General features: G+C 37.6%; 1 protein-coding gene across 1 annotated transcript; it reads left to right on the top strand.

Moving 5' to 3' along the window:
• The first annotated feature begins 253 nt into the window (after nucleotides 1-253).
• Nucleotides 254-15,534, top strand: LOC129255974 (homeobox protein MOX-2-like). Its single transcript, XM_054894289.2, has 3 exons — nucleotides 254-693; nucleotides 10,241-10,425; nucleotides 12,116-15,534. Exons 1-3 carry the CDS (start codon nucleotides 273-275, stop codon nucleotides 12,434-12,436), a joined length of 927 nt encoding a protein of 308 aa, XP_054750264.1. The 5' UTR covers nucleotides 254-272; the 3' UTR covers nucleotides 12,437-15,534.
• Nucleotides 15,535-17,189: the final 1,655 nt, after the last annotated feature.

Here is a 17,189-nt window from a genome sequence, read left to right as displayed (position 1 = left end):
TTATGGTTCGATACAACTTACAAGGGAGTTAACCAATAACTGTTATTTTTGTCAAAGGACTCGAAGTTAAGTTTGCATTTCCCTTTTTTTTATTAAAAAGTTATTTGATTGGTTGATTCATTTCATATACGCGTTTATTCTTTCATTCCATTACTTGATGTTTCATAATACATTTATCTTACTTTGAATGTATTAAAAAGATATTAATTCGTGTTTATTTTTTCACTTGTTTCCTAATTGTCCATTCGCAGAGATCGCTGGGCGGATCAGGCATGTCACTACCAAGCATGCCCTACCATCACTCGGCCACATCAGGGGGTGTACATCACCCCCATCACCAAGCACCCTCCCACCACACCCAATTCCAGGACTGGAGCTCGGCCGCTTCGGCAGCAGGGTCACGTGGTCTCCACTCCGGGGGCGTGGCCCCTCACACACCGACTTACCGCATCTACCCCCCTGCGGCGCACCACACTCCGACACACTCCGATTACATCTCCCCACACGACTTGGACCTCATCAAGTCATCGGGGACCGGCATCGGTGGCGGCGGCGGTGGGGGAGGAGGAGGAGGATCGCCCCCTGTGACCGCGTCCAGTCCGCCAATCGTGTCGCCCACGGCACTGGGGCACCACCAGCAAACGACAAACTGTGCGGATGATCTCACGATAAAAGGCAGCCCAGATAGTAATGGTAGGTTTTAGTTCTTCTGGTCGATTACATATAGGCCTACAATTTCCTATATTAGAAAATTGCCTTGGAAAATTACCCTCTCGAAAATGATATCTATGGGGACAGTTATAGAGTGGGGTGTCGAACAGATAGTAACTATAAGTAAAATGTATGCATAGAGCTATAGCTCTATGATGGATGCATATAAATTGCCTGAAAATGAATTAAATGATGATTTTCAGATTGTTTTCAAGTTCTTATCATCTTGAAATTGATTGACAGCATGCATATCTATTCTACAGGGATGTTGTTTTCTACACGTCGTAATGATCATTGTCTCCATGTTGTTCAGTTGCGTGCAATTAGTAACCTCATGGGACATTCTCATTCTAACGAGTTGTAAATCAGTATCCCAACAAAATATAGGCCATTAGAATCCCGTGACTTGTGTTTTAATTGAGCGATATAACGTTTAGGAGCGACCACGAATCCCTATGGCTATGACATTTTACATACTATGATTTTAAAGGAAAAAAAACGACAAAAGCAAATAACCCTAAGGAGACAAAGAATAAACAGAAAAAACTCTCTCTTTCGGGCCCAATTAATATATCTTGATTATTTTCAGATCAGCGAATTATATTGATCTACGTCAGATAACAGAAAAAACCGAGAATTTTCCAGTGTTTTATCTGCCAGAAGAATAAGCGGGGGTGGAGGATTATTAGAGCTTATGTTTGGAATAATGAATTATATAATCTTTCTGACTTCAACGAACGTTTCATGAAATTTTACGATATGTGATTAAGATCCAATCCTCCTATTACGATTTTATTATCCAAACAAAATCTGCCCTTGATATACCCACGTACAACATGAATCTTGGTAAAATTTTCAGGACCACCTGTTCCTCTACTAAGTGAATGCGGAAAGGAAGTCGGAACATGGTAGTAAAAATATATCTTAAAAAAAACAGCTCTCAGTGGAGATCGTGTAATCTCTAAAGTTCCAATTCCCGCGAGATCTGACAAGACCGTCTCTGATTGGTCAGATATTACATCACTAGCTGCGCACAAGGGTTTAAAGTAGCGCACCTGTCATCTCGTGTCAAGATTATGAAATTACACGTCGTAAAGTCTGTTCCACAGCGATAAAACATCCACCGATAAGTGCATCAGATTTAAGCATAAAAATGATCAATTTCGCTGAGAACTGTTTATAGTAAGCACATTTGGTTACGTTGGTAGTTGGTGTTACTCTTTTATTGATAAAATACCCCAAATCATCTGCAAGTTAACTCAAATTTCGAATGCTCAACATAATTATTGTTGATAATAAATTTATGATTGTATTTCAATTTTATATAACGAACCCTCAATTGAAATCAGAACCGTATCTCGGTTTTATAGGCCCAACTATATGGAAACGTCGCATATATTATAAACACAACGATTAAACATTATTAATTAATTTAGACTATTTTGCAATAAAATCCTTCTTACACTTTGTTTTCATTTTAAGATAGATTGAACTTTCTAATCCGTGTTTTGTGGACTGTCGATGTGGCTTAAAATATTCCCTACTCCGCCCACGAAATAGGATTTGGAAATAAAGAAAATAAGTTTAGAATGAAAGAGAGAGGGGGTGAGAAGGGGGCTGGGGCGATGTGAGGGAGAGAAAAAAAAGAAACCGGATTGGCAAAAAAGCCCCAAACTTCTCCAATTGCCAACAGAAGTTTCAATTTCACCCGTGGTTATCGGGCCGAGATAAATCATCAGACATTTCATCATAATAATGGAAATGATATGAAATTAAAGTGAAGGGAAAAGGAGATGGAGATGAAAAATGAGTTGTCCAGCTCAGTGTCACAGTCAATAGTCGTTGGATATGAAGAAATATAGCCCAGACTATGAACCGTAGCCAAGGGTTACGATCCGAGAACATACCGGAGCAAATTTTTAACGAGTCCCTCAACGATTTGGGTTAAAGCACCTATAGCATAATATTAATATCCTTTCTGAGAAATCTTGCCTTCCCTGTAGTATAAAACACTGCGTGAATGGAGTAGAAATCAATGAAATATGGTTTTTAAAATAATGAACATAATGTTGAAATGGAGGGAGACAAATTAAATTAATGGGCTATGAACTAATGGTTTTTTTTTAGATTTGGATTTATTGATGTCGTCAGCTCCATTTGATGAGCTAAAATCATGACAATCAAATCCGACTTATTGAAATCTATTTATTTTGAATGATATTAAAGTGATCACAATAGTAAGGGCATACTCAGAGCATGCTTTGACATGCTGGATGTTTTTTTTTTTTTTGCTTTCAGTATATCCGTGGAACTACTCAGAGTAGTAGGTCCATGGTATATTGGATCCTTTAACTTCTGGCTGGAGATGTGCCCTTAGTTTTGTCGTCAGTCATAACTCATCCCATTCGACCTGAACGATACCGACCCTCTGCACCCGTTAATCATAAATGCTATCCCAGCCCCCCCCCCCCCTCCTCCACCCATCCTCTTCCATATTTTTCCCCTCATCTCAATCCCCAATTCGGTCAGAGAATAATTGGGGCGCATTCCCCTCTGATTTTCTATTACCTGGATTTCTGACATCTTATTTCCATGTTTTTGCGTTCATTTCTTTCCAAAGGAGACGACACGATGTTAGATTAATGACGTTGAGAGGGAATAGTTTATCATGAGATGTATAAATCAGAAATAGCGAGGGGAAGTCGTATGTGATGACAGCCTGTGAGGAGCATTGAACGTGCTCTGGTGTTCATAAACCATCCGTATCTATGGACTTGATCTGATTGTAATTCATCACGAAAGTCAAAACAACCGAGTACATTAATTGAAATACTATAGTAAAACATAGCTTTTTTTCAATTTAAACTGACTGTTTTCGTGACGAAGATTTGGTTAGGGGCGAGTATGGGGCTTTGCCGCTTTTCACGACTTGCTTGTAGTCAATCTGCTTTGTCAGTTCTATTCTTTGTATTATGATTTCGATTTTAATAATCCACCGCCATGGTGTTATACCAGATGAACCCCCTCCCCTAAAGGACTGAAGACTCCAATCGAAATTACATAGAACATTAAACATCCGATCTTCGTTTGTTGACAGTGGTTTTGAATGTAGGGGGTTTCTTGTTTGTCTTACTGTTTATGATAGTGGTTGGAGTCGAAACTAAACCTCGAAACCATTATTACAACTTTTGACCGTGACTAAAATAAAACTCATGATGTGGACGCGGTCCCATATGATTTTAAAAATCAGACAAGCATCGACCCCTATATGGTCGACGTTTAAATCATTAGGAATATTTACGACTCGCGGATGGACGGACTAGCGGTTGACCACTACACGAACCTAAGCAGAAAATTGCTTATGATGGTATACAGGGTCAGCAAATTATAAATACCCGGTAGTGCAAAAGTGCCCTTCACATCATCAAGGGTATAGGTCCTAAAAATTTCATTCGGTCGCTTAGGACGCTTTGTTCCCTCGCACAATGGAGGTGCTCACACTCAAACCTCTCCCCATTTGAAGTGAAATGTCGGACTGAAATGCTTATCTATTACACCATGTTCGGCAGTTTGGGTCAAATGCATTTTACTTATGAAAACTTATTTATTAATTTTCTAAAATAATTCTCTGTTGTAAATTGAAATTTTAAGTTTATTGGTAAAAAAAAGAACCCAAGGCAAATACTTTCTTGACCGCGACATGTTCGCACACAAGAACTTTAATTCTCTTGGATGTATTTGTATACTGTGTTTGGGGGTTTCAAATACCAAATTAAATTTGATTTTTAAAATCAGAATTTCCTTTTGCTTGTTACATGTTTCGCTCCCTCGACCTTCCCCTCATAACTGTAATTAATGTAACGACTTATTTATTGTATGGATTTTTTTTCTCCATTACTCGAGCTCATCCCATACTACATAGGAGCCAGCTATATGCATGGGGCGTGGGCATAATAGGACTGTGCTTGCACAATAATACCGCTCAGACCTGCTGGTTGAAACCTAGAATTAAAAGCAGATGATGATTTCAAGGATGTTATCGATGACGGACAACTAATCATGTCCAAATAATGTTATACGGATGACCCACCGACCCGTGACGATGCACGGAGAATGTTCTGCCTCCATGGTCATCGCGCTGACCATCATCCATCCCGTCATCATGCTCGGGTTGATTGATGTATTGCGTAAGAAGACCGTGCATTATTTCGACATCATTATAACATCGTGTTGACATCAACTGCGCGTTCAGCCGTGCCGGCGATGTCCATCAAGCGAAGCGGACCGAACGGCGCGTGTCCCAGTCCGACCACGGTATGATGCATGTACACGCCATCGTGACCGTGTTGAAAAGTAACCAAACATCGTCAATGGTAAATTCTCCGTTTGAGACAATACAGGTATTACGCTTACAAGAACGTTGGACAATGAGTAGCCAATATAATGCATTTTGAATGGAGTTACTATATCGAGCATGATTCCAAAGATAAAATAACGATAATGTAATAGCAACAATAATAATGATGATGATGATGATGATAATGATACTTCTACTACTACTACTTACTACTACTAGTACTATACTACTACTACTATGACTTCTACTACTACTACTACTACTATACTACTACTACTACTACTACTACTACTACTACTACTACTACTACTACTACTACTACTACTACTACTATAATACTACTACTACTACTACTACTACTACTACTACTACTACTACTACTACTACTACTACTACTAATACTACTATTACTACTATTACTACTACTACTACTAATACTACTACTAATAATACTACTAATAATAATATTAACAATAATAATAATGAAGATACTATTATTATTCCACTTGTAACAAAGCACGTTATAAAACTATACATCAAAATAATACTAATGATATTATTTTTATCAATCATGATGATGATTAACATCAAATAAATATAAAGCCATATTGAACCAATTCTACTTATGAAATAGCAAGTTATTAGGGCATATATAATTATTAGTAATATTCTACCTTATTGGTAATATGATAAAGTAATTGTACCAGATCGCGGAATGGGGTGGGACGGGGAAGGGGTGGTAGGAGTCACCAGTTAAGGAGTACCGCTTCCCGCGAGTTCCGTCTGCATAGATATTGGTAGAAATAATGGAAGGGAAAGGGGGTCGAAATGACCCGTTCCATGGCAATGCAAATAGGACGGTTATTGTTTTAGGCATTGACAACACGTCATGTCGGGCGTTTGTTTTAGCCCATTTCACACAAGGCTCGAGCCCGACATCGCCCGAGGTGATAAGATCATCAAACGGTCATTGAGACAAGCACGAGGATTGGAGGAGCTTAGGAGGGGAGGTGAGAGAAAAATGAGGGGGGAAGGTGGGGGGGGGGGGTGAAGGTTTGACATTGAATAGGAGAAAAAATGAACTTGAGGGGAATACTCTGAAACACTATGAAGAGAGGGCGAGAGGAGGAGTATACGGAGAGAGAGAGTAGTGGAAGTAATCAAAATAATGGATTCTTGTGTAATAGAGAAAGAGAGAGGGCAGGGGTTGGAGGGGGAGCGTGAACCATAATGAACTTAGATATCAGCTAAATCAAAATGATTATTATTCGTCTCATTATCAAATGAATTCCGTCATTAGTAAACTGATAGGTTGATATCAAATCAATTATAAGATTTATGTGTATTCAGATAAAAGAAAATCATCTCTTAACACAATTACTGTTATAACTTCATCAAACCAAATTTTGCACAAAATGTCCAGATTTGATTCGGGGGATATAATATTATGTAATAGTGATATTTTCAAGGAAAACCCTTATCTGAAAAGGAAGTGGCGGGGGGGGGGGTATCTGCGCTATTTATGTTTGAGACCGTCTATGCAGATGACATCAGACCCACGAACTACTTCCTATTGCCTGGGGCCATACGGATGGTATAATGTGTCCGTAATAAAGGCGGCATCTCTGATCAAATTACTCGATAATTAGGATAAAGCCATTTGCTGGTAAACGTCTGGGATTTAATGCTTTTGTGGTTTAGAGGAAATTCCCTCTCTCCCTCTCTTTATCCCTCTTTATGGTATTGAGTTTACCTAAACTTTTCGGCTCCCATTCATTTCTGATATTGATATACTCTTATGTTTTGTTTGTGCTTAACAATTAATGCTCTTTTATTATTTTCTATTTAGGACATAACATTTACTACAAGCTACGTTGGCTATATTCTCAGGGGCGCTCCAGTATTGTCATTTTTATCGGGCGAGGGGGGGGGGGTGTTATTTCACCATTGGTTGGGCTTTCCAATAATTGTATTGCCCTTCCCACCCAGGCCATGCCTCCTGACGAAACTTTAAAAATAGATATGAGCTTAGCTGTGTGTCACGCTCGTATACTCGATAGTAAAAATAAATAAATAAAATAAAAAATAGAGACTTATTAAACGCATTTTGTGACGGGCGGGGGCGGTTCCCTTTCTACAGTGCCCCCCCCCCTCCCGGCTGTTAAATCAAACTAATTGTTGTTGCCCATTCTCAAAGAATATTTTGTTGTTTTTGCGAGAGTGTAAACCTCGATCGAAAACAAACCCATCTCGTTGTGGTTTTGAGGAGACGGATTATCGTTACGGTCGTGTGTATATACAGTGTACGGATGCTGGCATGTAATGCCGGAAATTGGGGGAAATTCGGTGTGATTACCCGAATTTGCTTACGGTAAGCCCCCATTGACACACGCATTTTACAAGGGTGAAGGGGTGAAACGACGGGAATAAATCCGGAATTTTGTTTTTATTTTTTTGCTTTGTAACTCTTCGGATTGAAAGAAGGAGGTGTAAATTGATGAAAAAACGTCGTGTATTTATGGATGCAGTGTGAAGTGGAGATAGATGGGAAGGGAAAAGTTTTATCCACGTGTATTGTGTTTTAAGTTATGATTCCCAAATATTGGTTTGGTGATTTTTTTTTGCCAAGTGACCGATCTCTTTTTATCATATTGGCCTAATGGTTTGTATGTCGATTGACCTTAAGGTCCATGGTATGTCGCACATATTTAGTCTAGTTGTGTATAGGCCGAACAGATTGAAATATTACAAATCCATTATTATATAAAGTTTTCATCTCGAATAATTCTCATTTTCCAACAATAACTTTACAAAAGAAACATATGAATTACCGTTGCATGCGGAAATTATCAAAGCTCTCTGACGTAAAATTATCCATTATTGCACAATGAAGACATTCCAATTATCTCAACACAAACGGAATTATAGGCCTGTCGAAAATACTTTACTATGCATATATTAAAGAATTATCCTCGATTAAAATGAAAATGAAATCAGAAAGAAGTGAGCAAAATACATATCTCATGATGCCTGGTATCTCATTAAAGATCCAGAGAAATACGTTTTCAAGCCAAATTTGGTAAAAATTCAATGCAATTCAATTCAAATAAATATTCCTTTGCTTCAATTTCTCAAAATTATATAAACATAAATAGAGGTTTTTACATTGAAAATATGAATATTTAGATTTCAACTCACTAATAATATCAACGCAAATAACACAGTAAAAAAAGGCAATAAAATACAATATAATATAAAAAGGACCAGTGTGCATGTTGGGCAGAAAGAAATATGATATGTGTATTTTTTTTCGTTAATTCTTAGTTTTTGTTGAATAAATTCGCCTAGAAACTCGGGAGTACAGCTTTTCGCCGCATAACCGGATACCAATTAGGACCAACATAATAAACCTTCTATCCTTAGCGTAACTTTATAGACAGAAATTGCTTTTGGGCCTTTATTGGTTCATGGTTAAAGTGAAGATAATGGCCGAGCGGGGATTCGAACTCACAACCTCACGATCATTCGTCCAATGCTCTATCCAGACGACCCTTTGTAAAATAAAGTTGATGAGGGATCAACTGAAGTATACAGAGCTTACTGAATTCTATTTGCTCACAGGGGCCGCGGAAGCGGGGGGGGGGGGGCTTCAGCCCCCTCACTTTTGTCCAAAATCGTGTACAAAAACGTAAAAATTACCATATGATTGTGATTTTTTGCATGGTCAGCCCCCCCTTTTGGCTCAGCCCCCCCCCTCTTTGAAAACCGTTCCGCGGCCCCTTGCTTAAAAAAAGTAACTTGTAAAGAAATTAAATTTACCCTTTATTTATGCCACATGACTAATCAGTCAATATGACGAACTTAAAACGGATGACTTGGAATAAAAGGATGTTGTTTCACGTACAAGGCATAAACCCGGGGCATAAACATGGTTTTCAAGCAGTGGAAATCTCTGTTAAATAGTGGCAGTTTACTTGTTCATGGTCTGCAAAGCTCCAGCCGATCAGGATACAGGCAAAAAATATCAAATATCTACTCATCACATCGAATTTCAACGTCCCGACAAAACGCCATTACGAGTGTGCTGACAGAGAGGAAGTAAAGCATATATTGCTGGCCCGCTACACTCGGCCGACAGAACACCCAAGTAGCGCTCAAAGTTTCAGTGACATCACAGTATTCGGCTGATGGATGGGGGAGGGGTCGGATCCGTGTGACACTGAGCTGATGGTTGTTTTCCGAATCCATATTTTCCCGGTATATTTACGGTACTCGTTTGTCAATTTGAGCAAAAACATGTTTGGTTGCTCGGTGTGGTTTAAAGTTTATATGTTCTAGAAGTATATCGAAAAATTTATAATGAAATTAAAAGAAAACAAAAACAACGTTTAATCATAATTAAATCATATATACCCGGCAGTATAGCAAACAACAAAAATTAAGCAAAGTTCCAATGAAAATGGTTAAATAGGAATGACAGATCTGATCTGGTTAAATTACGCCAACGTAGAGCAGGAATGTGTAGTATAGTGTAAATTGGCTCCCTTTTGTCATTTCCAAAGATGTGTACTCGAGTAAATGGTAAAGCAGTAATACAGTATCAAAATAAATTATTGCAACATCCAAAGAACATCCTGTCAAAACCATTTCCCTTTGCTGTTGTTTTGGGGTGCAATTTACAACACTTGTGTTTTAACATTGGGGTCAATTATTGCGTAATGAGCAAAAAACACAAACAAAAACAAAAAAACAAATGGGGGCACAACATGGCACATGACTGTGATACAATATCTTCAGAAGTCGCGAGAGAGCAAAGAGAACGTGCAATATTTTTGCCTTTAATAAAATGAAAATCTTATTTTGTGATTGATTTTGACAAAAAAAGTAATATATCTCACCCCTTTCCCTTTCTTGCCCCCCCCCCCCCCTTGGATGACTTGCCAGTGGTTGAGGTCCATTCAAGCAGGTTCTCCCAGTCAAATATTGAAAACATAGTTGTCAGTAACCAACTAATTTGTAAAATCCTTTTTCTCCCCCTTTCTCCCTCTTTCCCCCGACTATACTCTTAAAAAATCAAGGGGCGTCTGCCTCACGTTGTATGTCCAAATTCCTGAATGTTTCTATTGCAATCAAATACCTTTAAAAAGATGTCTTTTTACTTATTTTCTGTAGGAAACGTACCTGGAGAGCAGGGAGGCTACAAACAACTCGACCTGACGGCCAAACCTCGAAAGGAAAGGACAGCGTTTACCAAGGAACAGATACGAGAACTCGAGAACGAATTCAACCACCATAACTACTTGACGAGACTTCGACGATACGAGATCGCCGTCACACTCAACCTCACAGAGAGACAGGTGGGTCAAATCGGGAAAGCAATTCACATAAAACAAATAATCAGTTGATTTTAAACTTACTTTTGTTATAAACTACTGAAATCCTTGCATCTGATTGGCTAAGAACAGATTAGTCAGCGAAAATCACTAACAAGATGCTTCATGTAACACTCCCCAAGAGGTTTGATTTCTAGAGCATTTCCAATAACCTATTGAATGAATATATTACAATTTTAATCAATCGCTAGAGGGTATTCATTAATTTGTCTCGCAATCTACTATGGTCAACAAGGAAATTCGTGATCACTCTCGCAAAAAGTGTTCACTAGCTTTCTTGGAAATTCGTGATCACTCTCGCAAACAGTGTTCAATAGCTTATAAGTTCACGAGCTTTCAAGTTCGTAAATTGCTATATGATTGGAAATGTTATGGCAAGTTTGCAGTTGTCTTGAACAACATTTGCTTAATATTTAACCGGGGGGGGGGGGGTGAACATGAACGAAACCACATTTTCACGGTCATTTTCAGGTTTATGATTATGGCTTATAAAACAAAATGTGGGGGAATCTGAAGTCTTCTAACATAATTTATAGCAACATATTATGTGTGCCAAGTAAAGTCTATATCGTAATACATTATGTTCATAGCAATTAGTTGTAGAAACATTCATCAATTTTATCAAAATTTATAGCAAGCTCAAAATATTAGATTAGTCTGTTAGCACTATATAATTTAAACTGCAACCCATAAATAATTAGGGCAGATCAGCATTGAAACATTTCATAGACAACTGTCTTGGGCCTATAATACATCTATAGGCCTAATCATAAACATTAAAATCGAATAACTTGACGCACACGAAGTCTGGATCGAAAATCATTTCTTGAGGAGCAATAAAATGCCTGAAGTCTATAGTATATATATATGCCACGAGTACCGATTATTATTACAATTCTTCCAAATCCAAAATATCGTAGTATTTTGCCACAGCTGTTTCCACACGGCTGGCACAGAAAGATCAAAGAGCTTCGAATGGATTCATAAAAAAGTGGGTCAAAACATGTCGAGATATTTGTTTTTGAAAGCATTACGCAGATATATTATTGAAGATTGAGAGAGTGTTCGAAAGATTGGCTCAGCTCGCTCTTTTATACTGGAAGTATACAGTCTGGGTTTCTGGGTTAGAAAGCAAAGGAAAAATGCGAGAGCCATCTAGGTTAGCGATAAACAAAGCAGAGCTTCCAGCCAACCGGTCTGTAATTATCCGGAGTGTCGGAAGAAATTTGGAATTGATTCAATGAACGCATTATCGTCGCGTTAATCGAATTGTAAACGAATTATAAGATCATCAATTCTGTAGTATCAAATAGTTTCCTAATTTTCTCATTGACTTATTGTTGATTGCCAGTGTATCCCGTTAAAAACATTTATATTGGCAATGGCGGTTTGATGATATTGTTCTCTTATTTACATGATTTTTTGTTGTTGAAAAAAGGGGCAATTTGTATTTCAGTCTTCCTGTTCGTAAGGTGACGAATATGAGATGCAAAACAGAAATATATATGTATATGAATGATATAAGATTATTAAGACGTTGTAAAGAAGATATGATTTGTAAAGCATTTTTTTTTAAACATGAATGATTTATTTTATTTGTTTATAATTTGTATTAATATCCTCTTCATTTATTTTTTTTCCTTTTCGACTTTAGGTGAAAGTTTGGTTCCAGAACCGCCGCATGAAATGGAAGCGCTGCAAAGGAGCTCGTGAACGAGAACTGGCCGAAAAACGTCTGCAAGCTATGGAGGTCAAACTTGGATTACCACCCGGAAGCTCTAGTGGACTCAACAATACCCTTCCGGGTAACCTGGCCAACGCAAGCAGCATCATCTCAAATCACAGTTCGGATAGCGCCTGTGGTTTAGACAACGGTTCGGACGCGAGCAATTACGGCGGTTCGGATAATGGAGACCCGAATAGTCCGCCTCACCCGCGGTTAGACCGAATAGACATAAAGGAAGATTATGACTGAGCGTGGATGATCGCATCAACTCCATCAAGAACATTTTAGAGAGAGACATGATACCCCATGCATCATGCTGAGACTATGTTTTAAAATAGAGCATCACAGGGTTTTATGTAGACTTAATGCATGACGGGGAGAAAGTCTTGCCATTTTCAAGAATTTGTGGAGGATGTTTACTAGTTTGTATGATGGAAGCTTTATAAAGACTGTGAATTTGCAAGAGGAACTGTCCAAAAAAAAAGATGGTCAATAAGAGTCGTGAAAGTGAAAGTCGGGAAAACTATTGCAATGGCCAAAATGGCGGTTGAGTGACATAAAGATGAATCCTTGTGAGATTTGTTTTTGTTACTATCTATGAAGAAAACAAATCTTTGATTTTATGCTAGCTAGCTATTATCAGAAACCACCCTACACCAAAGTATCGAAGTTAACTCGACTGTACTATACAAGCCAGTACTAATTTGCACAAAGTACAAAAACGGGAAATCGTTGCCCCCTCCCTTCCCCGACACTTTGGTCTGGCCGTATTGGTTTGAAAATGGCACCTCGTTTCTGAGGTCGCAATGTATGTAGCAATATAACATTTTGTAGAATTTGGCTGAGATTACAGGGGGAAAAAAACCTGTTTAAAAAATTCAAAACAGAGCATTGATAAGTGTATAAGACGTTTTCCATTTCAACATTTTTGAAGCTGATGATTTGGCTGAGATAAATTTGGCAGATGATTGTTGGCTTTGTTGCGTTGTCGCATGCACAAATTTGTAGTACTTACATATTCTAGAGGATGAATAACATTCATTCCGCTTTGCTCCTAGGATGTAGTACTGTGAACTTATTAAGTTACTTTCTTTGTAATGTTCTTTGGTTATGTTGAACTTTACATTCACCCGTCGTTGGAGAAATCAATTCTCAGATAACAAGGGAAATTATATCAAAACGTCTTCTAAAATATAGGTACCATTAAAATGAAACGTTTGATACACCTTCTCAATTCGTCATCATCATAACTATGATATATTACATGGTATGATTAAATTCGTTATGATTTTATTGTTGAGAAGATCAACCTCAACCCATACCTTGAGTTAGAACGAGAAGACAATTAGCTCTTTATAAAGAAACTTGTCGTTTCATTCTGTCATAATTATTGACTTTAAAAAAAATCATATTTGATATTTTTTTCTACACCCTCTCAAACTCGAGTGGTTTCTTCTTTTTATCTTTTGTCTTTTGATTTTTTAGAACTGGATAATGAAAAACTTGATTGTGGAAATTTGTTACTGTTTAAAATACATCGAATTGGTCAATATAGTTTGGCCCATTTTTAATTACGTCTGGTTTAAGCATGATGTAAAAGGATTGTCCCGAAATGAATTTGATGCGTAATGGATGTTGACACAATCATCATCTGTTTTGTAGCATAGACCTATTTATAAAAAAAATACGAACCATTTTTTATTAGAAAAAGAAATAAACAAAACTAAAAACAAACATGTGAAATATGACCAAGATCAGCGAGAGACAGTGTAGACCCTGACGTAACAAACGAATAAAGAACACGGAATGATTACAAGAGGATCAGAATTTGCAATATAATGTACATCAGTATATAAAAGGTCATAGTACTTAAAAGTTGTAGTACTTTATTGAATACTGTCATAACATAATTATGTACTAACACAAAGATAAATCAATGAATAATGTTTGGGCGTTGATATCTCTCATTTACCATCAGTTGGGAAATCGCATTATGATCATGAAGACATGTGATTAGAGTCTTCCTGATGTGGCACAGAAAAAAAGTAAATAATTAAAAAACACAGCCCCAAAGAAGCTAGAAACCAAACCCAATTAAGGCCGATTGAGGGATATATAGATCATTGTTTTAGAACAAAAAATGCCGCATTTTGTTTTGACCTGCTGTTATTGGAGCGTTCACGGAGAGCCCTGTTATTTTTTCCGTTGCTTGCAAATTTGCTCTGAAACAATCAGTTGCCTGTATTTCAGTACTTTAATAACAATTGAAATTCAATGGCAATTGTGAAAATTTGCCTCATGAAACTTTCTCAAGATGAGCGGCATAATATGCGATTGGATAATCCTTAGAACAGAAGTACTATCACTGTGAATGAAATAAACAGTTTGTTCCTGATATACAAATAATTATGTTATACGAATTTTAAAAGTATGTTTAAAAACGAGATATCTCTGTAATCTTTTGATGGGTTTGAGACGCATCGTGATATAACATGTATGCATAATAATGTGTTATATCAACCTACTAACATGACCAATGCTGCTAAAGTCAGACCAACGAAATCACTTCCAATCCGACAGATGATATGTAATTCGATTGACGTAACAATAGCTTTGATCAATCTGGGTTGGTTTTGTTGGTGTGACATTGCCATGTGAAAATCTCTTTTTTTGCGTCATTTGTCATGTTTGATGGTGTCGTCAAGTTTAAAGTAAAAAAGACCCCTTCATTGGTGATTTGAACAAAACTTGACTTTCGAAATAAATACAAGGAATTGGCATCAGGGAAGGACGATAAAATCATGAAGAAAAAGGTAAAACAACTATCGTCAAGTGAGTAGGCCCACCCACTCACTTGTTTCATTTTTAAATGAAAAACCTTTCTAATCACATTAGTCCTATACACGTAATTCGGATATGCTGTAGATGATATAAAGATATGCACAGAACTATATATGCAGCCAAAACGGGTAAGAAAGAAACTCCATCATAATTTTGTTGGAGTTGAACTACTTAGAGCTTTTTGTTTTCGAATAAACAATGAGCTGAAATGAATCTTACAAATCTTGCTCTTTATATCGACCGCGAGACACTTAACAGAAAGTACAAAATGTGGAAGATAAAATGGATATCGTATGAACTATTCAAGGAATACAGGCACTGCAAGTCCGTACGGTACCTGATGTGTATATGAAAACTGTAGAATGTATTGTACAGTAATTATTGTCGTCCAGATTTAGGGCATATTGTTTATACATTTACCAGTCGTTTGCTGTTTGACACATGTTTTTGTTCTAATAGTGATGATAAAACACGATGTTGGAAATTAAACTTATTATGTGACAACACACCGATTTTAGTGGATGATGGTTTTCTTAATTGCTTTGTTATGACGGGGCAATTTTCCTTGTGATTCTGATCGTTCTGCGAAGAAGACGACAATAGAGAGTCATCGCATCTGCGACGGGGACAGATTCAAGAACGCAGTAAATGTATTGAAAATGCCCGTCAAATGACAATGAACGGCTGGGAGGTCATTGTCGAAATCTGGTGAACCAGAACAGCAATTCCGTCCTGTATAAGTTTCGGAGCTGACGAAAAAAGGCAAATATTTTGGAAGGACGAAACTGCTGTTTTTGATTCACCAATTTTGGACAATGACCTCTTGGTGTGTTTTGTCATGAAGGGCAATTGTCAATACATGTTCTGTGTTTTTGAAGGTGTCCGTGCGTTGTGGGCGCGAAAACTCTGTAATGATTCAAATGGCATAATATAACGGTAATTTGCCAATTCGTCTATTGACAACTCGTCCACTCACCACATGGTCTACTTTCATTTTAATTAATGCCATTCCGTCCATCAACATTTCGTCTAACAACCATTTGGTCCAATAACCACTTGGTCCAATCATCACTTCGTCTAATCACCATTTCGTCTATGACCATTTCGTCTCATAACCAGTCGGTCTAATATCCACCTTTTTCATTCATTTTGCGAAATTTAACACTTAGTCCAAGTAAGACCAAATGGTATTTGGACTAAATGGCTTTTGGACCAATTGGTTATTATACGAAATGGTGATTGGACGAATTGGCGATTAGACCATGTGGATAGTGGACGAACTGATGTTAGACCAAATGATAGTAGACGAGTTGGCAATTGTACGAATTTGCATTAGACGAATGGAAATAAACTTAATATAACGGGGGAGGGGTTGATATCATGGATATATTGTTATTATTCATTTCGACCTATGGATAGATAGACAAAGTTTAGGAATTGGTATTACAGGGGAGTGTTTCATGGTGGATAGTAGGTCTATGGTTTCATGAAAGACTTATCCGATAAAGTATGTTTTTATATCCGACAGTTACCATAGGAATCGAGTAAAATTTTCAAGATCCGGCAACTTGTCAGACAAAATAGCTGATGAAACTCTCTCCAGGTTCAAGGAATTGCTCCTAAGCCATTTTTTTTAGAAAAGAAGACACCAAAAATTTAAGAGGGTAGCTCTAAAACCGTACTGACCGTGGGTGTGTATGTGTGTGTTAGAGAGATAGATAGACAGAAGATAGAGAGAGAGAGAGAGGGAAAGAGGGAGAGATAGATATATATAAAAAGGGGTCTAATTTTTTTTTTCGTTGAGTCGGCGCTGAATTTGCAGCCATGTGATTTTCACCATTGTGCTTATTCTTTATTCCTTATCTGTCTGTTACAAGATCCGAGAAAGATTTGAATCAACCTAAATTCTATATGTCAACTTTTGGCGTGGTGAAATGAAAATAAAAGTTGGAAAATATTTTCCTTTGGCTTTTCCTCCCATCTTTCTGAACGTCGAGACGATCACACAAATCTGGCCCAGGGCTCTGTTTAATCATATTCTCTTCTATGTCCACATACCGTGTAGTCTGCAGAAAAAACACGGCTGAAGAAAAACGTCTGGAAAAAGTCAATAATGGAAGATCTTGTTCTTGTCCTTTTATCTTAACCAGTTCCAATATTT

Source organism: Lytechinus pictus, chromosome 3, assembly GCF_037042905.1.
Source record: "Lytechinus pictus isolate F3 Inbred chromosome 3, Lp3.0, whole genome shotgun sequence".
Taxonomy (NCBI): domain Eukaryota; kingdom Metazoa; phylum Echinodermata; class Echinoidea; order Temnopleuroida; family Toxopneustidae; genus Lytechinus; species Lytechinus pictus.
This window is presented reverse-complemented; position numbering and strand designations above follow the sequence as displayed.